The sequence below is a fragment of the Mandrillus leucophaeus genome, unplaced genomic scaffold (assembly GCF_000951045.1).
Source record: "Mandrillus leucophaeus isolate KB7577 unplaced genomic scaffold, Mleu.le_1.0 Scaffold223, whole genome shotgun sequence".
NCBI classification, from domain to species: domain Eukaryota; kingdom Metazoa; phylum Chordata; class Mammalia; order Primates; family Cercopithecidae; genus Mandrillus; species Mandrillus leucophaeus.
Window position 1 is genome coordinate 3,919,835 of NW_012102288.1, and position 26,177 is coordinate 3,946,011.

General features: G+C 39.5%; 1 protein-coding gene across 1 annotated transcript in view; it reads left to right on the forward strand.

The window, feature by feature from the left end:
• PKHD1 (polycystic kidney and hepatic disease 1 (autosomal recessive)) overlaps nucleotides 1-26,177 on the forward strand; it is a 507,823-nt gene that overhangs the window by 45,589 nt on the left and 436,057 nt on the right. The window contains 11 exon segments of the mRNA XM_011981329.1: nucleotides 146-321; nucleotides 3,088-3,226; nucleotides 4,774-4,901; nucleotides 7,192-7,376; nucleotides 8,295-8,417; nucleotides 9,656-9,761; nucleotides 10,259-10,534; nucleotides 17,685-17,815; nucleotides 20,309-20,444; nucleotides 25,124-25,319; nucleotides 25,581-25,648. Coding sequence (XP_011836719.1) covers nucleotides 146-321; nucleotides 3,088-3,226; nucleotides 4,774-4,901; nucleotides 7,192-7,376; nucleotides 8,295-8,417; nucleotides 9,656-9,761; nucleotides 10,259-10,534; nucleotides 17,685-17,815; nucleotides 20,309-20,444; nucleotides 25,124-25,319; nucleotides 25,581-25,648 — 1,664 coding nt within the window.

The window sequence follows — 26,177 nt, forward strand, 5'->3', positions numbered from 1 at the left end:
GGGACTGCTTGGGTGCAGGGGCTCATGGGGTCTCTCTCCTGGCTGCATAGCCTGCAGACCCCCCAGGTTTGGGAACAAGGGCTCTAACGGGAGAGGACTGCAAGTGCTCGCTGAGAGCCCAGTTCCACTCCACGCTGTTTTTCAGCTGGCAGTTCCGTTGCACTGACCTCTGGGAGACTTGTGTGCGTTGCTCCGGGGATCTCCAGCCCCCTCCGGCAAACTCCCCAGTGCTGGTTCATCAGATTGACCTTGTCCCTCTGGTGCAGGAGACGGGCCTGTTCTATGTGGATGAAATTATTATTGCAGACACAAACGTAACAGGTAATCAGCAAATTCTCTCTCCTCCACGAGCCTATCAAATGCCTACCTCAAACTTTCCTGCTAGGGGTTACTGTTTTTTTAATGAGGAGAGAACAGGTGATCCTCCTTTTTGCCTGCCTTGGCTCTAGAAAACAGGTGGGGCTGGGATTGTGTGCCTTTGGTTCTATGTCTCTAGTCCCTCTTCTTTCCTATTTTTCCCACTATTTGCTTTTGCTTCTGGTGTCTGTACTCTTACTCCAGTTTTCCCACTTTCTTGCTGGGAAGTCTTGGTTTCTTCATCTGTAAAATGGGTATAATAAGGACTCTACTTCATTAGATTACTGTGAAGATAAAGTTTAATATAAAGCACTCCTTACTGGCCTTGTCCATAGAAGGTGCCTAATAAATATAAGCAATTATTGTTATTATTATTATCATCATTAGGCTAGCAGGATTTCTCCACCTCTCCGTGAGTTAATATGTCATACCAGGTGCTAGAAGGAACACAGCAGTGTCTGTCCCTGTAAATGGGCTAAGAGTCTGATCTACAACCTTCAAGACAGATGCAGTGAGAGTTGGAAGGTAATCATCTTCTTCAGAGAGAAGGCCCTTGTCCTTTCTGTCTCTCCAGACTCTTCCCACTCATTATTTAGCGATCAGGCCTGGCTTTTCCTTCCCGAAGTTTCCCTTGACCACTCTTGGGCACAGTGGTCTCACCTAGCTCTTGCCCGCTAGTCCAGGGCCCTGCTGAGGTGGCCGTTTGTGATATGCACCCACAGCCAAGGCAGAATCGTGCAGTTTGCCCTCAGTGTCTTCAGGCTTCCAACTTTTGCTCATGTTTCCTTCTCTGTCAAATTCCTTGTGGCTTTGGGGCTCAGCTAGCCTACTTCTTATAGTTTCTTTCCCTCTCCAAGAAGAAAAAGATGATACCTTCATTTACATTTTGATTTAGAAAATGTACGACTTTTCAGTCTTTTGCCTAAACATTGCAGTACTGAAGGCAGGGGAACTTGGGGATGGGTGGCAAGAGGACTCTTTATCAGCCTTGAAATTACATCGTCTTCGATTCTCATCGAAATCCCATCTCTCCTCTGTTTCCATAGTTTAAGTGTTTTGGGGACATCTGGGTCATTGCTTATTGTTCCAAACCTGTTCGTGCTCTGGCACACTTAGAAAATGACACTACTCAAGCGACATGCTAGGTGACTATCTGAATTTTTTGGTGCTCAAGACAACTGGCTAGGGGGTCTTTGGTGACCCCAAGTGCTGCCTCAATTTCCAGAAGGCTGAGGGAATCAATATTTCATACACTGGAGCCCACTGGTTGGAAAACTCAGGACTGAATAATAGGTGCTGTTCAGTTTTTCTTTTCTCTTCCTTTAATGCCATTCTGCCTCTCCAAACACTTGAAGCCAAGGATTCAGAACCTTTTCTTACTGCCCTCACCTCTTTGCCACCAAATTCTCTGTGTACCTGGAATCATCCAGGGGTGTGGTGAGGTGGGAGCAGGAAGGGAGAGGGCGGAGACAAGAGGGAAGATGGTGGTGGCATGCATGAAACGGTCTGCCTCCCACTTTGTCACATTAACCCTGCTGGCAGTGGCTCTGTTTTCAGAATTATTTAATGGCAACAGAAACTACACAATTGGGCTCAAAATTCATAGTTAATTGTATATCATTTATGTGATCTCAGTTTTACACTTGATGGTATTCGCCTGCCTAATGTCCTGTATGAGACTTCTTTTTATCTCCCACTAGCACTGGACAGTGATAGCTTCCATTTATTTCTCATTTACTTCTCAGAAGCCCATGAGTTGGTCCTATTATCCCCACCTATGGATGGGGAAACCAAGGCTAAAAGGAGTTGAATATTTTGCCCCAATTCCCACAGCAGGGCTGTGGAGGAGATCAGAATCTAGTGATCACCGAACCTGGAACTGAACCTTCAGTGATTTTACCCAGCTGAACAAATAATCATTTATTGACCACCTACTCTATGCCTAGCGTATGCTAAGCATCAAGCATGAGAGGATGAATTATACAAAGATGTTGCCCTTAAACTCTTTAAAGTCTCCATTGTAACCAATCTTGGGGAGGAGGCTAAAAGGATATTGATATTGTGCTGATCATTTTAAATCTTAAATCTCACTAAACTCCCCTTGTCAGGTAGATTACTATCAATCATGCATGTCATAATTCCCACTTCACACGTAAGAAAACTGAGTCTAATGGAGTGTGGGTGGATTAGCTGAGTGGGAATCCAGTAGAAGTGAAAAAATCAGGATTTGACCAGTGGTCTCTCTTAAAGCTTGCACTCTTTCTGTACACGTGCTGGCTCCACACTGTGGATAAACACCCAAATGTTCCTGTATGTGCCTCTGAGTGTAGTGCTCCTAAGAGGATCACCTGAACATCCCTAGAGATGCCAGGGGCTATGGGAAGGAAAGGAGGAAAGGGTGGCAGGCTACACTGCAATAAATTAACTGTGTAGGAGTGCCTCCAAGAGCATAGGGAGTGACATTTTGCTGGCTGGGGGGTTATTGAACTTTTCTATGGAATCAATCTTCATCTCCTTAAATCAGGACCTCACATTTTCCTTTTTGTGCTAAACGGAATAGCCTATCCTCCTGCCTCCTCTCCATGTGTTCTTTATGGCAGCAGATAAGTAGGAATCTATGGTTTTGGTGTGTGCTGAGATCTGAGTAACCCACATCTCCAACTGGGAGTTTCCACACAGCAAGTCTCCTATCTTGAGTCACTTGATAGTAATTGGATCACTGGTCTCTAGTTTCTCAAGCTGATTCTGGAACGGCTCGCCCAGGGGGGAATCTGGTGGAATCAGTGTCTGTGGTGGGATCCCCTCCAGTCTACAGTGTCACCTCTTGGCTGGCGGGGTGTGGCACGGAGCTCCCGCTCATCACTGCACGGTAAGGAGTGCCTTTTGTACACCTGCCCCTTCTCCTAAGAATGCTTGTTGGCCTTGGCAGACACAGGTGAGACTTTTATCAGGAAAAGCTACCTGTCTTGTGGCTTAACGCAATGTTCTCAATCTTGAGAATGCAGCACCAGATTCACCTGGAAGTATTGTTAAAATTACTGGGCCTACTGTCAGAATTTCTAATTCAGTAGGTTTGGGGAAAAACCTGAGAATTTGCATTTTTAATAAGTTCCTTGGTGATGCTGATTCTGCTGGTCTGGGGACTATGCTTTGAGAACTAATTCCGAATTAGTTAGTTTAAAAATAGTGGCATTTTGTGCTGTTCAGAGGTTCACATCACCACTGCCTTTTGTTGTTGTTGTTATTGTTCCCTTCATTGCATTCCTCATGTATTAATCTTGTTGAAATTCTTTGAAGTGAAATATCTAGAGAAGAAAAATAGGTATTTCTAAGAACTCACCACCAGATGGCACAAGAGCCCCATAAGCATTGCTTTGTAATAACGATTTCTAGCCACAGTTTACAAAGCAGTAACTAAGGATCAGGCTACTTGTAAGCTTCTGGAACACGTGTATAATCTAATTTGTTCTTTTAAATTTTCACCTACACCTCAGTAGAATGGGAAGAATTGAGTGCTCTGCCTTTGATGTACGTATATGTATACGTGTATTTATAGGTGTATATATATATTCACACTGTATATATGTGTATATACATATATATCTACATATACAGTCATGTACCACATAACAATGTATCTGTCAGTGATGGACCAAATATATGATGGTGGTCCTATAAGATTATACTACCATATTTTTACTGTACCTTTTCTATGTTTAGATATGTTTTGATACACAAATACATACCATTGTGTTACAATTGCCTACAGTATTCAGTACAGCGGCAGGCTTGTAGCCTAGAAGCAACAGGCTATACCATATAGCCTAGGTGTGTGGTAGGCTGTACCATCTAGGTTTGTGTAAGTAAACTGTATGATGGTTGCACAATGATGAGACTGCTTAAGGATGCATTTCTTAAAATGTATCCTCACTGTCAAGTGATGCATAACTGTATAGGTTTTTTTCTCTCATCTTTTCTACTACGTTCCAAAATGAGTTCTCCTACCTACAGCATGTTGCAATGGCGTATTAAAGGCAGGTGCAGAAAGTTTGAACCCGTGCTTTACTTTCCTTAACTAAATGTTTGTTCCCTGGTCCTCTGGGCAGGAAAAACCAATAAAACCATCAACTGAAAATGAAGGGTTGAGACCTCTTCAGTGGCAGAGAGGAAGCCCACCATATCAGTAGGCTCTAAATGCCAACATTTTTCACTCTGAAATGATAGAGGTGAATTAAGTTACTCTGAAATGATTCTCACATCGAGTGGTCCTGAAAACTCCCTTTCTGAGTTTTTTCAGGTCCCTTAGCTCTTTGTGGAAGGCTGCAGCCTAAGCAAGACAGGACATCCTTCAGATGAGGTCCTCCTAGGTGCACACCCCAACCCAGACGTTAATGCTTTGTTTCTGACGTGCCACAGCTCTGTGCCCACTGAAGGAACAGAAGAGGGATCTGGACTGGTCCTGGCGACCACACAGAGACAACAGCGGCCAAGTCCACCTCTAGGAGGACACTTTCGCATCCAGCTTCCTAATACAGTGATTTCTGGTAAAGGGGCGATTGGGGGTGCAACCCTTCTCACTCACATAATCTCACTCACATTCCCAAGGGAACAACATCCTGGGAGGTTGTCAGGTGATAGTATTAAAGCTATTTTGTTTATTTTCCAGTGTCTGAAAGTGACAATTCTTAAAATGAAAGATTTGGAAAGGGGCTTACTGTTAATGCTACCCCAACCTTTACATTTTGTAGATGTGGAAGATGTGTAGATGTGGAAACTGAGTGGATCAGCTTCCTGGGACTGTTATAAGGAGTTACCACAAACTTGGTGGCTTCAAACGGCAAAAAATGGTTCTCTCCCAGTTCTGGGGCCAGAAGTCCAAAATCAAGTTGTCGGCAGGGCCACACTCCTGTGAAGTATTTGCTCCTGCCTCTTCTGGCTTCTGGTGGTGGCTAGCATGTCTTGGCTGTGGCCGTATCACTCCAACCGCCGCCTCTGTGGTCACATTGCTTCTTCCTCTTCTATCTCAAAATTTTCTTTGCCTCTCTCTTATAAGGGTACCTATTACATAATTGTATTCAGGGTCCACCGGGGATAATCTAGGACAGATTTTTCCTCTCAAGACCCTTAGCTACATCTTTTGCCATATGCAGTTTATTATTTTGCTTTATAAGTTAACGTTGATATTTTCCAGGGATTAGGCCATTAGGCCATCTTTTCGGGGGTTCACCATTCAGCCAACTACCCTGAGGCTTGTCAAAAGGTCATACAAATAGCTGATGACAGGGTCCAGTTGTGAACCCACGTATTTGATTCCTGGGTCAGTCCTCTTCTTTCTAGAGTTTTATAGACCAAGATACATGATAGCCATGGTCCATCAGAGTTAAACTTAATGGTGACACCATATACTATGGAGGATTTTAGTGGTCCCAACAAATGTAGAAAGAACTTTCGGATGCAATTAGAGGAGTGTTTGTAAATCTTCAAGAATACATACAATGCACGAAGAGCAAGGATTAGAAGTGATGATGATACATTACTTATTTGGTAGAAACGTGGAGAATCAGAAGCAAGGCTCAGTAGAACTTGAGAGGGGCTGTATAAAAGTTGGAACATGGTCCCAAAGTCTTCTGCCCTCCCAAGCAGAAAGTCCCTAGGTCTGCGCAGGACCTCTTGGGTGGGAGGAACAGAGTGGTGTTTTTATTATAATAGGGTGACTCAGGAGAAGTCGAAGATCCCTAGATGTTGATTCTGGTAAATGGGGGAATAAACATCAACCATGTCCTGCCTCTGTGAGGCCCATTACTGTGCTATTTATATTTGATTTTACTTCTCATGGATGACAGCTCATCCGTAGAGACTTCCTGCTACTGATTTATATCACTGATGATCCTCAGATCACTACCTGCAAAACAACTGGGGAAGTCAGCCTTGGCCTGGCCTCTTGAATGGTGATGAATCTGAAACTCTGTATGAATGTAGAAACATGTTTTGTAAAAGGATAAGAATTTCGTTAGCAATTTAGAAATGCAGTGATATTTTATTAACCCTTTAGAGTGGTGTGGAATTCAAGAGAAATGCTATTGAGTAGGTAGAAGGCAACCTGGGTTTTCATGTAAACCTGTCTTACTGCACTGGCAAGCTATGGTTGGGTTTCATTTTCTTCATCCCTAAAGTAGGCATTAGGGTACCCAATGATTCACCTCACAGGGCTGCTGGGAGCAGCTAATGAGATGGGAACTTCTGGTAGAGCACAAAGCAGGGTTCAAACACAGAGACCTGTTATTCCTCTGTGGGCACATGGAATGGGGAAGCAGGTGGTTGGGCTTAAAGAAAATTCTAATAGAGAAACTGAAGTTAAATGCCAACATTCCTCAGCTGGTCTGGCCAAGTTTTTATGGGTGTCAGCTGCTGTATGCCTCCCTCACTCCCTGTGAAAAGTGGCCAACTTTTCTCTATTCACAGGGCCAGCTAAATTTTTCCAGGGAAGATCTAATATTTAATTAGACATTCAGGCATTCAAGGGTGTGTGGAGTTTACATTTCGAGTTGACAGTTGAGATGATTTTATCTGACATGGCTGTGCTCTCTGATTGCTATGTGATATGGTATGAATGAAAGATAGTGTAATATAAAAAGTGGGTATCTACTTGTCTTTATCTTAGGAAAAAATGGTTTAATTAGGGCTGGGGATTCTACTGAAGTTCCATTTTGACAGAAGGGTCTCCTGAAAATTTGATAGGCATCCTGGTATGTGTTGTGTTATCCTTGATGATGAAACCCAGTAAGGTGGATTAATTAGTGTCTGTGTTTTCTTCATCAAAACCTTCTCTCACAGAAGTCCCTGTACAAATTTCTGCTCATCACCTTCACCAGCTCTTACAGAATAATGCTGATGACTTCACATCCAGGTACCTTAATGCCAGTGACTTCTCTGTGAAGGAGGATCTATACACTTGCTACGAACGCGTGTGGACCTTGTCCTGGTCCACTCAGATTGGGGATTTGCCCAATTTTATCAGGGTATGTATAGTATCCCTTTTAGTGGTATGGATTTGCTGCCCTGGAGAAATTCTGCAAAAAAAAAAAAAATAAAAATAAGAATTACACAAATGGAAACAGTCATGAATTGTTAATTTTGTTGGAATATTTGAGTAAAGGGATTCTATCATCTTTCTTTCTGGAAGTTTTCAACACATATTTTGTATCTCATATCCCTGAAAAAGCAATTTAAACCCAACGTCTCCCTTCCTAACTCACTGTAGGTAGTGAAGTTGTTGGTCAGTGTCCACCATGCAATAATTCTACATCTGTTATTGGATAATTTAAGCAGATGTGATTGACTTAGATGATCGTGGAAGCAGATGGCGTAGCAGAAGGAAGTTTAGAAAAGAATTTGCTGTCTTTGTGTAATGACAAAACCAGATGCTCTTGCATATTTAGGGTTTTAAAAAATAATCTAATGATCATCTAGCATTTGGTTATTATAAAAAGAAGCCCAAGATGAAAATTTTTTCCTAGTTGTATGGTGGTGTGGGTTATCTGATTTTCAATCGAAATTCTAGAAAGGAGATAGAGGAAGAATGGGAGACCTTGCTTTTATCTCATGGCACTGTTTCTTTCCACTTTATTTTAATAATTTGGATTGCAAACATAGAAAATGGAAAAACATGGAGAAGCAAGGTATCTCAAGACTTAGAAGATGGTTTATTGTACCTCTTTTGGCAATCGACTTGCAAATGAATATTTCTCTAATCTACTGGGGCTTTCCTTAGCCATTATTTACTGTTATGTTTCTATATTTCAATTCTGTCACTCTACTTTCACTTTCTAGCTATCTGATTATCTGAAACACAATGTGAAAAGACCCTTTATTATTTGATTAGACAAGATTAGATTTTGGTTCCATGACAGAATTTACCAGAAATGTAACCATCTCAGGTCTCTGATGAAAACCTTACTGGAGTGAATCCTGCTGCAGCCATGCGTGTGGTATATGATGGTGGAGTTTTTCTTGGACCCATATTTGGAGACATGTTGGCTACTGCCAACCAGCATAGTCAGGTGAGAGTGAATGGGCCATCCTAAGTGCAAGCTCCAGTTTCAAGTCTAACTCAGCTCCTCACTGATTTGTATCATGGACCCATTGAGTTAGCTCCTAAGGGTCATTTTGCCACTGTGTAAAACAGGGGTACTTATGGCTGTCCTTTTTGTACCCCCACAGGGTATGTACATTTCCCTGAAAATATAAATGCCTTGTAACCACAATATTCTATTATAATTGTTGATACTACTGTTATGGTACAAAAATTTGAGAATCTCTATAGCTAAATATGATTTATGCTTCTATCCGAGGTATCAAAAAGTAAATGAGCTAGGTCATTCTTTTTGTCTTTAAAATGTCCTTTTATTTTTTTCCTATCTTCCCATATTTCTGTTATAGGTCATCTGCTTTCCATTTGATAAAGTTTTAAAATACAAAAGCAATAAGGAATAATATCAACACCTGGGTACCCAAACTGAAAATTGACATTGTCAACATTTTGATATATTTATAATTTTTGTCTTTATGAAAAAAATGAAACAGAATAGATAAAATTGAAGTGTTCTTTATTGTCCATGCCATGCCAATACCTCTTCCCTTAATAAAGAAACACTGTCATAAATATAATCTGTATGCTATTAATGCATTTTTTATACATAGAGAATCAGCGGAGTCATATCTTTTTTACCTTTCTCATTTCCAAGTAGTTTTTGAGTTCTATTAGATTAACATTAGTTCCAGTGAAAGGGAAATATATATAGTCTCTCTTTGGGAATCTACCATTCTGTGACAAAAGAGACCCCAACTAAAGTATCCAAATACACTCTAGTCTTTAGTTATATATTCACATAGTGATGGTGGAAGGAACACACTGAATTTGTTGGTCTTTAGTAGCAAATAAAGGGCTTGTCACATAAAGTAGGTACCTGGTTGGAAATACAGAGTGATGAGAAATCCTTATGCAGTTTAAGCATGTGAAATTTACTTCTATATGACAGAGAGAAAATTTACTCAATATTTTGCACATTTAATTACAGAAATGGGTTTCAGCATGTCCACCATTATTTTAAGAAAGCTTCATGTGTTTTGAACCATTCATTGCAATTTAAGATTAATTACTGGGAAAATAGAAAAAAAAAGAATAAGAATAAGCGAATCATGAACACATTTCAGCTTGGGAGCGCTTCACAGATACTTTATGAATACCCTAGCAGATATGAAATGCATAAAATTGAAAAGAAATTTTGCCTTTTTTCAGGTGGTTGTGCGAGTGAATGACGTACCAGCTCATTGCCCAGGTTCCTGCTCTTTCCAGTACCTCCAAGGGTCAACTCCCTGTGTCCATTCTGTGTGGTACTCTGTTGGTATGATTTGTGACTTGGCTCTGAGATGGGTATAAACCTGAGACTTGCAGTGATTTTGTTAGAGGCCATGTAGCTGGTGATGGGTGGGTAGAAGATACATTAGTTCATTAGGCAGAAGTTGACTGATGCAGCAGAAAGTGTTATGTTTTGGTCTATCTAAGGTAAATGGTCATGATTTGAAATGGGGAGAAGTAGACTTTTGATGACTAAAAATGTTTTATTGTCTTTGTCCTTTATTTTGAAATACTATGTTCTTTTAAAAAAATTGATCAGTGATCTCTTCTCACTAGCTGGAGAAAATTTAAGATCGGGGCTGTGTACTACAATAATAAATACAGATGGCCAATATTTAAGTCAGCATTCAGCTCCTTGAATTTTGGGAGGGGATTGGGGGAGAGAATGAGCATTTGATGATAGTGAGGCCTCTTAAATTAAGTAATATCACTGAGAGATTATTTTGTTTGTTTGTTTTTTTAAAATTTCTTTCCTCCTTTAAGATGGCGACGTCAACCTAATGATTTATATTACCGGAACTGGTTTCTCTGGTGACTCCCAGTTCTTGCAGGTTACAGTGAATAAAATGAATTGCAAAGTTAGTTTCTCAAACCAGACCAATGTAGTCTGTCAGACAGATTTGCTGCCTGTTGGAGTGCATCGGATCTTGATGTTGGTGAGGCCCTCTGGTCTTGCCATCAGTGCCACTGGAGAAGACCTCTTCCTAAATGTGGAACCTAGACTGGATACGGTGGAGCCTTCCACAGCTGCGGATATTGGTAATCTGGGGAGGGTCTCACAGTGTGTCTGACTCTCTGAAGCTAGTGTTCTTGCTGGTAGGAATCTAGTCCTGCTGTGTAATGAATTCCATATTCACTGTGATTCACTGTCTTTTGTTTACTGACATAAGTATCTAAATGAGCAACAAACATTTGAGCCCTTAAATGAACTCACTTGCCACGTAAAGGATTATAGTTTGGCTGGTGGTGTCAGGTGTAATTGGGTCCTACATAACTTTCATACATGTTTGATATTTCATAAGTTTGTGGACTGATGCGCACTGGGATACTTGGCTAGCATGCAAAACCGATTGCCATTTGAGTAGTGGGCAATACAGAGGGTAGTGGGTCTTGTCAACATAACCTTGTGAATTGGGTTAGTTCTATGGGAAATCAAATATTTCTCCATAACTTTCTGCTTTCTGAGGGACACAGCCAGTTAAAAACAACCCAGCCAGATTGCAAGAATCTCAGGAATACTGAGGCTTATGTTTGTTAACGAATAAACATTAGAGCATAAAACCCTTTTCCTTAATGCTTTGGATTTTTGTCATGGTTTATTCTGGAGTCCAGAGGACTGCAGCTTAGAACTTATTTAAAAGCAATGTGGTTTGGCCACAAACTCATTGTTCAAAAGAACAGATTTTTTTTCTGACCCTATTTTGCCTAGAAGAGTGAATTATGAGGCCCACCCCACCTTGTTTCTGCACATAAAACAGAGCAAGCATAACTTGCACTTATTTCTCCATGATTTAAGGAAAGTCAGATGATATATGGAGCTCAGAGTGAAAGATCATATTCTGTATTAACCCAATAATTATTGGTTTGAGTGTAGGGCATAGTGTAGTTTTCTCTATAGATTTATAAGGGGCTTTGATCTTCTTTCGGAGTTACCTTTGCTGTTCAGCCCACACATACCTTCTTTAGCTCCCTCCACCTTAAGGCAAACAGGTGACTCGGTCATCTTTGTTTCCTCTAGACAAAGTGCTTTACACAGGTAGGGTGGCTAACTTTTCCAGTTTTCTTAGGACTGAGGGGGTTTCCAGGACGCAAGACTCAGTTTTAAAACTAGGATGCAGAACTCTTAGTGCTAAAACTTGGTCCCAGGAAAATTGGAATGAGTTGGTTACCCTATCAGAACATGCTGTTTTTTGAAGGAATTTCTAGGAGGATTGTACATTATTTTAGCAAAAGATGGAAAACTCTGAGCAGGGATATGCCAAGCAGGTACAAATTATCTTTTATTAAGATTATGGGGAAAGGGAGAGGGAGAGAGAGAGGCTGTAGCGGCTGCTTTCCTTATTTTTGGATTTAAACTTTTTCTATTAACTCTTCCTTTGCCCTGCCACCTATGAGTTAATCACTACTCACTCACTCAACACTGATTGGGCCATCCCGTAGAGCCCTGTGTGAGGTGCTGAAGACCTTGGTCCTTAAAGTGCGGTCCTGGGCAAGCAGTATCTGTAATACCCATGAGCTTGTTAGAGATGCAGAGTCTCAGGCTCCACGCCAGACCTTCTGAATCCACCTGTGTTTTAACATGTCCTCAGGCAATCTCTATGAAGAGTACAGTTTGAGAAGTGATGCTCTAGGGGATTTAAAGAGAACCAGGCTGGGGCTTACCAGCAAGAAATTTACAGAATATTTACATATGTAATGAATGGATACAATAATGCGATAAATCATCACCTACCCGTTTACAGAAGCAAAACCCTGGAAAGAATTTTTTTGAAGAAAATCTTGGCTTTGCTTTACATACTTTCTTCATTCATTTTTGTGCTGAGATAGCATTGTCTTCTTTTAAGGTACGGACCCTTGTGTGGCCGTAGTCTAAACTTTCAAATGAGAATGGCAAGATATCTCTTCAACCTTTAATTGTTACCATCAACAATAATCATAAAGACAATGCATTTAGCTTTTATTACCAGGCATTATTAATGCTGGGGGTACAGTAAATAAAAACAAAGGCTCTGTTCTTGGGGCAGTGATGGTAAGTGTGTAGGATAAAAATCAAGAAGGGAAGGGGATTAAGAGGGATGGAATGGATGGTTGTGATGGGATGGTTATTGGCATTGGAGGAATGACATGAGTGGCCTTAGAGAAGGGAGATATGGGAGAAATGAAGGAATGAATTCTGGGGAAATCTTGGGAAAGACCGTTCAAGTCAGAAGGAACATCAAGGAACAAAAAGTCTGGGGTCAAAGTGGGCCTGGCTTGTTCCAGAATGCCATGGAGATTGCCATGGCTGGAGTAGATTGAGTGAGGGGAGAGTAGTAGAAGATGACCCAAAGCAGGTTATATGACCTTGGGGAATTTGAATGGCCCTCAGCTCACTCAGCTTTTATTCTGAGTGAGATGGTGGCCATTGGAGGATTTCAAGCGAAATGACATGATCTGACTTAGGCTGCTGTGTGAGAACTCATGGTAGGGAGGCAAAGATGGAACCAGCAAGACCAGTTAGGAGGGTATGACAGACATCCAGGGGAGAGATAATGTTGGCTTGGCCTAGGGTACTGTACCTTAGAAATAGGTAGAGATATTTTATTCTTTTCTTTACCCTGAGGATCTCTTTTTTAACTTAAAAAATTGAGATATAATTCCCATATCATTTTTAAAAAGTGTAAACTCAGCAGTCTTCAGTATATTCACAAAGTTGTATACCTCATCACCACCTGATTCAACAACATTTTCAACATCTTGGGAAGGAACCTGTATACATTAGTAGTCACTCACTGTTCCTCCCTTTTCCCTGTCCCTGGTAACCACAGATCTATTTTCTGTCTAAGTGAATTTGTATAGACATTTAATATAAATAAAGTAATGCAACATGTAACCTTTTACATCTGGCTTCTCTACTTGGCATGATATTTTTAAGGTTCATGTATGTTGTAACATATAACAGTATTTTATTCAATTTTACGACTAAATAATATTACATGGTATGGGTATACCATATTTTGTTTTCCATTCATCTCATCATGTACCTTTGGATTGTTTCCACTTTTTGGTTCTTATGACTAAGGCTGCTATGAATATTTGTGTACAAGGATTTGCATGAATATATGCTTTCAGTTCTTTTGGGTATATACCTAAAAATGGAATTGCTGGGTCATATGGTAACTCCATGTTTAACTTCTTAAAGAATTGCCAAACTGTTTCCAAAATGGCTGCATAATTTTACATTACTACTAGCAATATAAGAGGGTCTCAATGTGTATTAGTCCATTCTTACACTGCTATAAAGAACTACCTGAGACTGGAAAGTTTATAAAGAAAAGAGGTATAATTGATTCACAGTTCAGCAGGCTGTACAGGAGGCTTGACTGGGGAGGCCTCAGGAAACTTACAATCATAGCAGAAGGTGAAGGGGAAGCAAGCACATCTTCACATGGTGACAGGAGAGAGAGAGCAGAGAGGGATATGCTATGCACTTTTAAACAACCAGGTTTTATGAGATTTCACTCACTATCACTAGAACAGGAAGGGGGAAATTTGCCCTCATGATCCAATCATCTCACACCAGGACCCTCCCCCAACATTGGGAATTATAATTTGATACGATATTTGGATGAGGACACAGAGCCAAACCATGTCACAATATCTCCATACCCTCACCAGTACTTGTTATTATTATTATTTTTTTCATAGTAGCCATCTTAATGGGCATAGGATGATACCTCATTGTGGTTTTGATTTTCCTAATGACTAAAGATGTTGAGTATCTTTTTATGTCCTTATTGGCCATTTATACATCTTTGTAGAAATGCTTATTCAAATCTTGCCAATTTTTAAATTGAGTTGTCATTTTATTGTTGAGGTGTAAGTTCTTAAAGTATTTTGGATACTAATCACTTATCAGATAAATAATTTGCAGATATTTTTTCCCATTGTGTGAGTTGCCTTTTCACTTTTTTAAATAGTGCTATTTGAAGCACACAATTTAAATTTTGATGAAGTCCAGTTTATATTTATCGTTATTGCTTGTGCTTTTGGTGTCATATCTAAGAAACTATTGCCTGATCCAATGTCACAAAGATTTATGCTCATGTTTTCCTCTGCGAGTTTTATAGTTTTGGCTGTTATATGTAGGTACCTGATTCATTTCGAGTTAATTTTTGTACATGGTATGAGGTAGGGATCTGTATTAGCTTGCTAGGGCTGCTGCAATCAGGTACCACAAACTGGGTGTTTTCAACAACAAAAATTTATTGTCCCACAATTCTGGGGGCCAGAAGTCTGAGATGAAGGTGTCAGGAGTGTTGGTTCCTTCTGAACTAAACTTTAAGGAAGACTCTGTTCCATGTCTCTCTTAACTTCTGGTTAATCTTTGGTGTTCCTTGGCTGATAGAACACCGCCCCAGTCTCTGCTTCATCTTCACACGGTATTATCTCTGTGTTCTTGTTTGTGTCCAAATTTCCCCCTTGCACCCCTACACCAAACCTTTTATTTTTTATTTTTTTATTTTTTTTGAGACTGAGTCTCATTCTGTCACCCAGGCTGGAGTGCAATGGTGTGATCTCAGCTCACTGCAACATTTGCCTGCCAGATTCAAGCACTTCTCCTGCCTCAGCCTCCTGAGTAGCTGGGACTACAGGTGCACCCCCCCATGCTCAGCTAATTTTTTGTAATTTTAGTAGCGACGGGGTTTCACCATACTGGCCAGGCTGGTCTCGAACTCCTGACCTCATGATTCACCTGTCTCAGCCTCCCAAAGTGCTGGGATTACAGGCGTGAGACACTGCGCCTGGCTCAAATTCCCCTTTTTATAAAGACACCAGTCATATTGGATTAGGGGCTTATCTTTTTTTAGTATGACCTCATCTTAGTTTAATTACATCTGCTAAGATCCCATTTCTGAATAAGGTCATGTTTGGTGTTATTGGGAGCTAGGGTAATAACATAAATTTGATGGGGATGCAGGAGACGTAATTCAGCCCTAAACGGGGTTCAACTTTATTATTTAGTATATGGAGTTGTCCCATTTTGTACATGTGCAAAAATATTAGTAGCATAAATTCTTAGAAGTTGAATTGCTGGATCAAGAGGTTATGTGCATTAAAAATTTTGGTAAATATCAAAATATTCTCTTTAGAGGTTGCATAATTTATTGCCTATGCAGCAATGCATATGAGTGTTTATTTACCACATTTTACTAACATGGTGTGTTCCCAACCTTTTTGACATTTACCTATTTTGTAGGAGAAAAAGAATATTTCATTGTAGTTTTAATTTGCATTTATTTTATTGAGACAGAAATTGAGTATCTTTTCATCTGTTTAGGGGCATTGTGTTTCCTTTTCAGTGAAATGTCTGTTTATCTCTTTAGTCCATTTTTTTCTAATGCAGTATTGTTCTTTCTTACTGATTTTAAAGAGCATTTTATGTATTAAGGATATTTGCCCTTTATTATCATTTCTCTTTGTTTTTTATTTTGGCAATTCATAAATATTTTTAATTTTTATATAATAAAAGATGTCTTCCTTTTATGGCTTCAGGACTTGTAAAATACTTAGTACAGACTTTGCAGCTCTGAAATTATAGGAAAATAAAAATTCTGCCATGTTTCCTTCTAGTTAAAAAACTTTTTAATATTCAAATATTTGATAAATTGGGAATTTATTTTGGTGAAGTATATAAGGTAGAAATTCAGATTTAGTTTTTTTCAGTGATATTTACTCATTTTATTTACTGAATAAATAATTTATTTTGCACTTATGTGAAATGTCACTTGTATCCTACCCTATAGCCTCATATTGATCTGCGTTTCTTTCTGGACTATATTTTATTTTACCATATAGTTGATACCATAGTTACTATATAAGATATTTCAATGTCTGGCAGAAGACCTCTTTACACTTCTTTTTGAAATTTTGTTTTCTGGCTATTCTTGTTTATTTTTCATTAAACTTAAGAATCAGCTTGTGTAATTTAAGTACAAATTCTGTTTATATGTCTATTGAAATTGCATTGATGCTTTAATTTATAAAGATATGTCACCTTTATGGCGTTCATTCTTTCGATCCATTTATTTTAGTTTTCTTATGTAAGTTTTAATCCATCCATTAAGTTATTCAACAGTATTTCAAAGATTATTTTTCAATTTTTTTACCTTCTTAAATTTTTTTCTTGTGAAGTTTGTTTCCAGATATTGTATATTTTATATCACGATTGTATATTGCTCTTATTCATTTAACTTCAGGGTATTAGTCCGCCGAGTCACACTGTCCTCAAAGGTTTTCATCAGGTTTTGTAGATTCCGCTTTCTGTCCCCAACATGCCTGAAGGTAGTCTTGCTTCTGTACCCCTCCCCACCCTCAAGGAGGGTAAGGCTGTTTGGTGGCCTGACTGCCTCTCTTGTATCACCATCTGGGGAGATGGCAGACCAGAAGCATCGTTATGCATCAGCTAGATCAAAGGCTGCTCCTCCACATGGAAACGTGTGCTGTGATAGCAGAACTGGAGCCAACTCTCTTCTCGTTAACATCTGCAGGGAAGAAATGGGGGTTTCTGTGGTTGCTCTTTAGTGGTCAGTAGAAAAATTCTGATGGCAGTGGGCGGTGATACCAGTCATTTCTGTATTTTCATAGTGACCTGAACCTAGTATGTGTAGTGTCAAATCACAAAGCTGGAAGGGCTAACACTATTATTTAAAGATGAGGCAAATGGTGACCCTTCAGCTCAGGGGCCATACTACAATGACCTGCTGAAAGTAGCTGAGCGATCTGTGGCCCTCACCCTGACTCTCAGCCACCGTTCCTTCCACCATGATGCTCTGTTACACGTGGTTTCTTAGGAAAAAAATATGTATTATAGGATTGCAGGAATGATCTTTAAAATTTAGGGCAGAAGGAGTTTTCAGAGACTACTACCTACCTGTTCTGACTTGTGGCATGATTGTGTCCCTAGGTTTTACTCTTAAAGGTCTTCAGGATGCAGTGCTACCTCTCTCTGCCCTCCTGTCACTATTTCTCCCTTTCTATATGATAGTTTATGTATTTAACTCCAGTTTTTTCCTGCAGTTTGAGCTTTGCCTTTCTTTTGACTAAGGAGTTTCATATTTTAATTTCATTATATCCATCTTGTACATAGTTAATTTTTGTCTGCCTGTATGGTTGGTGATCCCATCTGAATATGCTGTTTTTGTTATAGGAGGGCTCTGGGCCACCATCAGAGGCTCTAGTTTGGAAGGTGTTAGCCTGGTATTATTTGGATCTTACTCTTGTGCTATAAATGTCACTACAAGCAATTCAAGCAGAATTCAGTGCAAAGTTCCACCCAGGGTAGGTGGATTCCTTTCATATCTCTTTCTCTCTGGGTGAGTGACCACTATTAACATAACGTTTTCAGTGAATCACTTCTTAGAACTAAGTGAACTGATACAAACTTCTCATCATGATAGTATGCTTGTAGTAGTTATATTGTCTGTTTTGCTATGAAGTGGGAAACTAACCCCACCAATGGAGCTTGTAATTAACATCAATTAATTTCTTTAAAAAGGAAACAACCAGGCAGTTCTGGTCTGTACTCTCAGTGAGTATTAGTGACACATAACAAATAAATTTAGCTAGTGCACATTCTGGGCGTTGACTTGCGAGGCTTATGTATTGCGAAGTCTCCCTTCTCTATTAAGCAAACAACAAACAACTTAGTTTTCACCAGCAATTTTGTTTTCTAGTATGGGTATGAATTGTAGAACTTAGAAACTTCTAGAATGTGTGATTTCTAAGAAATATCTTCTTAATAATTCTCCATTTGCTTCCTTTTCCTCTTAAAAACAAGTCCCTAACCTCTTCCTTTCATTTCAATTAGTGCTATATCATGGCCTATTAAGGCATTTGAGTCTGGGCTCTTCCCTGGTGCTGTTGGGGAGAGTCACACTCACAGCTGCCGCTGAACTTTCTATTCAGAGTTGACTTAAGCAGTATCAACATTCCTAGCACACCCATGACCCCAAAATAAAGATCCCCTGGGAGATAAGTTTCAAAATATTCTTTGATCACTAGTCCCACATTTTAATCTCATCTAGTTCCTTAAATATTATGAAAAGCTAGCTTTTATATGTAAACTACATTCAATTCCAATATGTGGTTGTACTCTAATTTGTTTAACTCTTCCCTATTACCAGACATTTAGATAATTTCTAGATTTTTCTTACTGTAAACAACAGGGCTTTAATCATCCTAATAACTATGTTTTGGGGGTACGTTTCTCTTCTCAGGATAAATTAATATAAATTATAAAGCTTTTGATATGTAGTATCCAGTTGTCTGAAATTCCCTTTCAAATTATACTCCTATCATCATTGTGCAAGTGTCTGATTTTTGGCACTTTGGCTAATACTGGGTTATCACTTTATTATCTTAATATATATTTGCCATTTTAATGGGTAAGACATGTACTGCTTAATTTCTTTTACCAGAGAAAATAAACATTAATAAAAAGTGAATTTTACTTTTGATCCAAGTGATAGATGCATAGGTTAAAAGGAAAATAGTAAATTATGCTCTCCTGCTCCTCCTCTCCCTTCTTCAATTCCCTCTTCCTGAAAAAACCACTTTTAATTCTTTCAAATATAGTTGCAATACCATTTTTATGTTAAATCAATAAAACATGTTTATATTATTCTAACTATTTAAATGATGCTGGCAGAACCAGGTAGTATATTTTTTTCTTTTATAGTTCTTTCGTTTTTTTTTCCCCCTAGAGTTCTTACTTTGTTTTCTAAACATGTCTTTTTGTTTGTTTGTTTGTTTGAGACAGTTTTGCTTTTGTTGCCCAGGCTGGAGTGGTGCAATGATGGCTTACCACAACCTCCGCTTCCCGGCTTTAAGTGATTCTCCTGCCTCAGCCTCCTGAGTAGCTGGGATTACAGGCATGCACTACCACACCCAGTTAATTTTTTTTGTATTTTTAGTGGAGATGGGGTTTTTCCATGTTGATCAGGTTGGTCTCGATCTCCCGATTTCAGGTGATCCACCCGCCTCGGCCTCCCAAAATGCTGGGATTACAGGTGTGAGCCACTGCGCCTGGCCAACATGTCTTTCTTATAAGTAAAATCCAACATCTTTTAATAAAAGTTCCATCATGTCAGTTATTCATTTTCCTTGAAGCTATCTCTGTTCTCCTGTTTCAATCTAGCCTGCTTATTTTCCAGGTTTATTCTACAGATTTTATCCTAGTGCTTACTTTGATTGCTTTCTTGGGTAGAGTCACTGTTTCTTGGGTTTTTTATATATATATAAAAATAATTTATTTTATGAGATAATATAACTATATTTTATATTAAATATAAATTATATATATTTAAATTATTATTTATTTTATGAGATAATAACCATAAGTACATCCTATAAAAGAATGTATCATGGAGAAATTTTCTGAGTTCTCACATGCCTGAGAGTACTCTCATACTTGATGGATAGTTTAGCTAGGTATAGATATTTATTTGAAATTGCCATATTTTTGCAGAAACAATTGGTGTGTTAATTGCAAATCATTCTTATTTACCCCTTAGAGCATGTCCTTATGCATCTAACATTGCACTTGACTACTAGTCCAAGCACTTATCACTCTGTGTTGGGGATGGGGGGCAGGATGGGGAGGGTGTGCAGGGTTTAGGGGAAGAGAGAGACTTGGAAGTAGCAAATATACCCTTTAAAAACAACTTTCTTAAAATTAACTTTTAAAAGTAATTCTATATGGAGTTCTCTTCCCTTAAGTCAGTCCCACTTTAAAATAGAACTGTGGTTTAATTTTTAAAATTGATTTTTCAGGGGAAAGATGGACACGTTGTGAATGTGACTGTGATCAGAGGGAACCATTCTGCAGTTCTTCCCAGAGCATTTACATATGTCTCTTCCTTAAATCCAGTTATTGTGACTCTAAGCAGAAACACAAGCAACATAGCAGGTAAAATATGTGATACTGCAAGATCTTTTTCTTCTTAGAGCATTGATCCTATAAAAAGGGCAATCAATATCCTCTGAAATTTATTATATTTTGGATTTAAGTTTTTTCCTGAAAACTAGGAGATTGCTTTTTTCATCTTAGCCATCATCAAATCAATCTCCTGATACTTTCTTTTCCATCTGTAAAATGGAACCATTGTACAGATGGGACAGTTTCCATCATGAAAAGGATGTGGGAATTCAAAAGTTACAATTCAAAATATGTTTCTCGAGCATTTAGTAAGTGATAATAATGATAGCATAAACATATAATAGATGTAATTTAATCCTTGCCACTAATTTATAGGATTATTAGCTTCAATTTACAGATAAGGAAATTAAGGAATGGAGAGAATAAGTAATTTGTCTGAAACTTGAATACAGGTCATCTGTTTGTATATACCAAGTACTTATCTACTTGCAGTTAACTGTAAAATACTGCTTTTTGACAGCAGGTTCTATTGTAGCAGTTATTTAATATAATTAGAGAATGGGATATTCTGATTAACTTAGAATTCTTGTTTCTTGAGACATTCTATGTATAAAAATAATGGATTCATTAGCACCTACTACATGGAATAATTTTTCTTTGATGATTCAGAGGATATGACAAGGTAGAATTATAATAATTTATTATCATGTAATTCCATATAGATTTGAAAGAGTAGCAGGTAACTTCCGTTTCTGGTGAACTGAATGCCAGATAACAGGGTTTGTGGCAGCCATTATCTAAGGGTTTATTGTAAAAAAACCATCATATTTCCCAAAGAAAAAGCCTGAACTCAATTTTTCTGGTACTGTTTTCATTTTCCATAGCCCAAGAGTACATAAATAAAGAGAAGTGTCCTTTAGCTTCCAATATTATTCAGTTCAGATAGTGCAGAAGAAGAATTTGCTGCCTCAGGCGACTGAAGTGTGTAAAATTCCTTAGTGGTATAGATTCTTCCCAATGAGGTAGAAAAGGGAGGGGGAGCTACATGTTATATTCAGATTTCAGTGATTTTTGGCTTTTAATAAAATTTCTTACCTGTAATGAAAAGAATAAATATGTTATATCAGTGCCTCAGAGGCATCTAGGATTAGCTTGACAATTGACCAAGAGCTCCAAAGTTATGTTGTTGATACATACAATGTAATGCATTCTTTTAAAAATTTATACTTGCATTTAAATCCTTCTACAAGCAGAATAAAGGGGAACATGTTATAAAATCCACAAAGTGTAGTAGCCTTTTGGGAATGCCTCTTTTAAGTTCGAGTGCTGCACATGTCCATCCAAGAGATAATGTTGATGATCACTGTGAGGCTGAGATGAAATGAAAATAAAAGCATAAGAGGGACCCAGGATGGGGAGTGGTGGTGAATTTGATGTGCAGGACCTTTAGTGTTAGATTCTGCAGTCAGGAAAAATGGAATCTGCATGAATCCCAGCTCAACCACTTGTTAAAAAGAAGAACTTTCAAGAAACTAAATTTAACAGAGTTTGTTTGAATGAAGACTAATAGTAACTTGTTGAACCAGAAAAGTTTCAGAGAACTGCACTCTGCCACATGAACAGGCAGCATTTATAGACAGAAAATGTAAGTGAGGCCAGAAACAGCTCCCCGTTTGCCTTACTGGAGCATGGTCTGATCAACTGGCAGCCTGTGATTAACTGAAGCTCAGGTAGTTGAGGCTTTCAGTTTATCACAAAGTTGGGTTGCCGTTCTTTATGTAGAGACTCGAGGTACAGAGACAGCCTTAGGCCAAATTTAGTTGAACTTACCATATTCCTTGGGTAAGATATTTAACTTCTTTTATCTTCAGTTCCTTCATTTGATAGGTGGGAATAATTCTTTCAAGGTAATCATGAAAATAGGAGATAAAGCAGGTAAAAGTACCTGGTCCAGGAATTGACATAGAGTAAGCGTCAATAAATCTTTGTTGAAATGAATACTATCATTTTGCCAGATATTGAATGCTTTATAAACAAGCCAAAGAAAGGCCCTGTCTACTGGCCCTATTTTTTTTTTTTTTTTACTTCTTCATAGCACCCCAGGATCCATTAGCTCAAAAGCCTGCCAATGCTAAATTCAAACTTTTACACATCCACTTGTTTTCAATGTAGCCAAAATAAGCATATTTTTAGCCATTTAAAGTCCTCTTGCTTTGCATGCCCCATGAAACTGCACCCATCAATCAGCCATAGGTAAGAAAACCCTGGGGCTATAAAATACCCTAAGCCTCTGATGCCTTTGGAGCTCTCTGTCCCAGAGGCTACTCACCAGGCTGCTGAGTGACATCATCTGGACACAGAGCCCCCCTTCTCTCATCTTCTCACCCCCTCCCAGTTCCCTTGCCTTCTTCCCTTTCTGGATGCGGGCCCTGTACTGCTGCCTGTGGAAGGTCTTATGCTGGGAGACTTCCTCCTCCTCTGTGAATCTGTCAAAATACCACCCACATAATGCTTATTTTTTGCTACTGCCACTTCGTAGTCATGTCTTTTTCCTTAATCAGCACTGAAATCCCCTGAACTTACTACACTGAAGCTTCAGACTTCCCAGTAGAGATTGGGAAGACTTGCAGTCAAGAGAATGGGGAGCAAGGAAGAAAATAAAGTTAATTGAGGCGTTCTTGTGTACTATATCATGCCAGATTCTTTCCCAGGATATCTAACCTAATCCTTATAACAAACCACATGGGATGGGCTTTATTAACCATGTTATTGATGAAAAATCCAAGGCTTTGGGAGCTGTAAGTAAATCACCCAAAGTCACAGAGGTAGTAAAATGGCAGATCAAGGATTTGAATGCAGATTCATAGTCTTCCCACCACACCACATCCCTCTGCTTTGACTTTTCTCTTCCAAGCAACCTCTTTCTCCTCCTCATCTAATTGGCCATGGCATCCCATAGATACCAGCTCTGCAGTAGTCCTCAAACGTTACAGGCTAAAGGAGCTAGAGATGCTTTATTTAGTCCAAGCCATGTCTCAGTGGCCACATTGGGACACAGGAAAGGTGAGGACATTTATTTCCACTCCTACTGTTGCCCACTTGATTTGGTCCACTTGATTAAGACTATAATTGTCTGCAGATTGGATTTCTCCTCGTCTATCTTTTCAATTTATCTTATAGACTGGAAGAACAGTTTTAATCATATCTTTTCCTTGCTTAGAAGTCTTTGGTAGTCACTACCATCCACTGAGTTAAGCAGACATCCCTCTGGCTTGGCTTTCTTGGTCTTTGGCCCTAGAACCACCATCAACTTGGCCTATACCTACAACAGAACCCTACCTGTACCTTCCAGAATATCACCCAATTCTCTTTTTTTCTCTCCAAGCCACTGGTTGATTGAGAAAGTGCTGTGAAATGTTTTGGATAAAACCGTGGAATTTCTAGAAACAAATGATAAGCACCCTCTTCTCTATGACTTTCTTTTCGGATTTATCTTTCAAACTCCAATTCAACTCTCATCTTGCCCATTCCATCTTTCCTGATATTCATAATGTTGCTCTGATCTGAGCAATCCCAGTGCTTAATTTTCACCTCTCTTACAGTATATCTTTTACTGAAGCCATTTTGCCACCCATTTTGCTACCGTTGAGGCTTCTTTGAGGGCAGGGTCTGTTTTTAACTTATTTTGTGCCCCTTGCAGCATCTTCCTCATAGTACTCAATAAATATTTGAGTTAAAAGAAATTGCATGAAAGTGCCCATAGTGTACGTATTTTAATAGAGTTGCTAATTAAACTAAAAAGGCATTGAAATGCAAGACAGAAGACTGGGCTCAGTCCTTGACTTAAAAAAAATTTTTTTTTTTTTACTAATTATTAATAGCTGTGAGGCTGTGGCTACTGAGCTTAGTTTCCTCAAATGCAAAATGCCAGTCATATTAATTGCCCCATATAAATAATCAGGATAGTGTGTGGACCAAGTTGGATAACATACATGAAAGTACTCTGTCAGTTATGAGCTACTAAACTCATATACTGCATTACTGTAAGGTTCAGTGCACACTCAAATATAGCTTCAGACTTCTACCAGTAGAAAAGTGGAGGTTGAGAAACCAATATGTGGTGCTATTTGCTGGTTATAAAGACTGTTAGCTCTGCAAACTTCTTGGTTTGCCTTTGCATGAAAATAAGTTAGTGTCTCTTGAATACAATCGTACTGCCAATTTTTCTCTTTATACCATTGAGGTTATAGACCATATCTCTGTTAAAAGAGTTGTTTGGCCAGGCAACATGGCTTTCCCCCGTAAACCCAGCACTTTGGGAGGCTAAGGCAGGCAGATTGGTTGAGCCCAAGAGGTTGAAACCAGCTTGGGCAACATGGCAAAACCCTGTCTCTGCAAAAAATACAAAAATTAGCTGGGTGTGGTGGCACATGCCTGTAATCCCAGCTACTTGGGAGGCTGAGGTGGGAGGAATGCTTGAGCCCTAGAGATCGAGGTTGCAGTGAGCCGAGGTTGCACCACAGCACTCCTGGGTGACCGAATGAGATGTTAGAAGTTTCTTGAAAAATTTAGGTTGGTATCAAAACTCTTAGAGTATTATGCTTAGGGGTGACTGTGTATTTAATCCAAAAAGACAGTTTTAGAATTGAATAGATGGTTGAGCCCACAAACCCCACATCTCAGAGGCTAACGGATTCTTCTCAACACAGGCGGTGAGACCCTGGTCATTGGAGTGGCGAGGCTGGTGAACTATACGGATTTGGATGTGGAAGTCCACATCCAGGATGCCTTGGCTCTGGTTCACACACAGTCAGCATGGGGCCTGGAGGTGGCACTGCCTGCACTGCCAGCTGGCCTCCACAGAATTTCTGTCTCTATCAATGGGATCAGCATTCACTCACAAGGGTGAGGTGGCCACTTGCGTTAATTTTAGGTTTGTTTGATGGTCTAGCATTCAGCTAGGTCATTCTAGTTTTGAGTTAGGTATTTTCTTTTTCCCTCGGAAGTTAGGGGTTAAAGACATGAACATCGTAACATTGGAACACATCTTAGAGACCTTATACAGACAGTTTGCTCTTCTCCTCAAAATACATATGGCTCTTCTGGCTTACTCTTTCTTATCTCCCTCTGTCAGTTATTTCCTTACCATCTCCCTATCTTCTGTAGGGTTGATCTCCACATCCAGTACCTCACAGAAGTTTTCAGCATCGAGCCTTGCTGTGGGTCCCTGCTGGGTGAGTGGCTCGTATGTGACTGTTATCAATTATCCAGCAATTCTATTTGCTGGATATTCAGACTTTGTTTCTGGATTAATTTGCCAGTGAGGTCAGAGAGAGGGGAAACAGGAGAGAAACTTTCCTCAGGCTCCAGGAACTGAGGGGTGTTTTTAAAAGGGTGTTAAAACTTGGTGATTCATTTGCTCAGGAAATTAAAGAATTTTTATGATAAGGACATATGCCTGTGCCTGCTCCTCTTCTTCTCCTTCTCCTCCTCCTTTTCCTCCTTCTCCTCCTCCTCCTTCTCCTCCTCCTCCTTCTTCTTCTTCTTCTCCTTCTCCTCCTCCTTCTTCTCCTCCTCCTTCTCATTCTCCTCCTCCTCCTCCTTCTTCTTCTTCTCCTCCTCCTTCTCCTCCTTCTCCTCCTTCTCCCCCTTCTCCTCCTTCTCCTCCTTCTCCTCCTCCTTCTCCTCCTCCTCCTCCTCCTTCTCCTTCTCCTCCTTCTCCTCCTCCTCCTCCTCCTTCTTCTTCTTCCTCTTTCTTCTTCT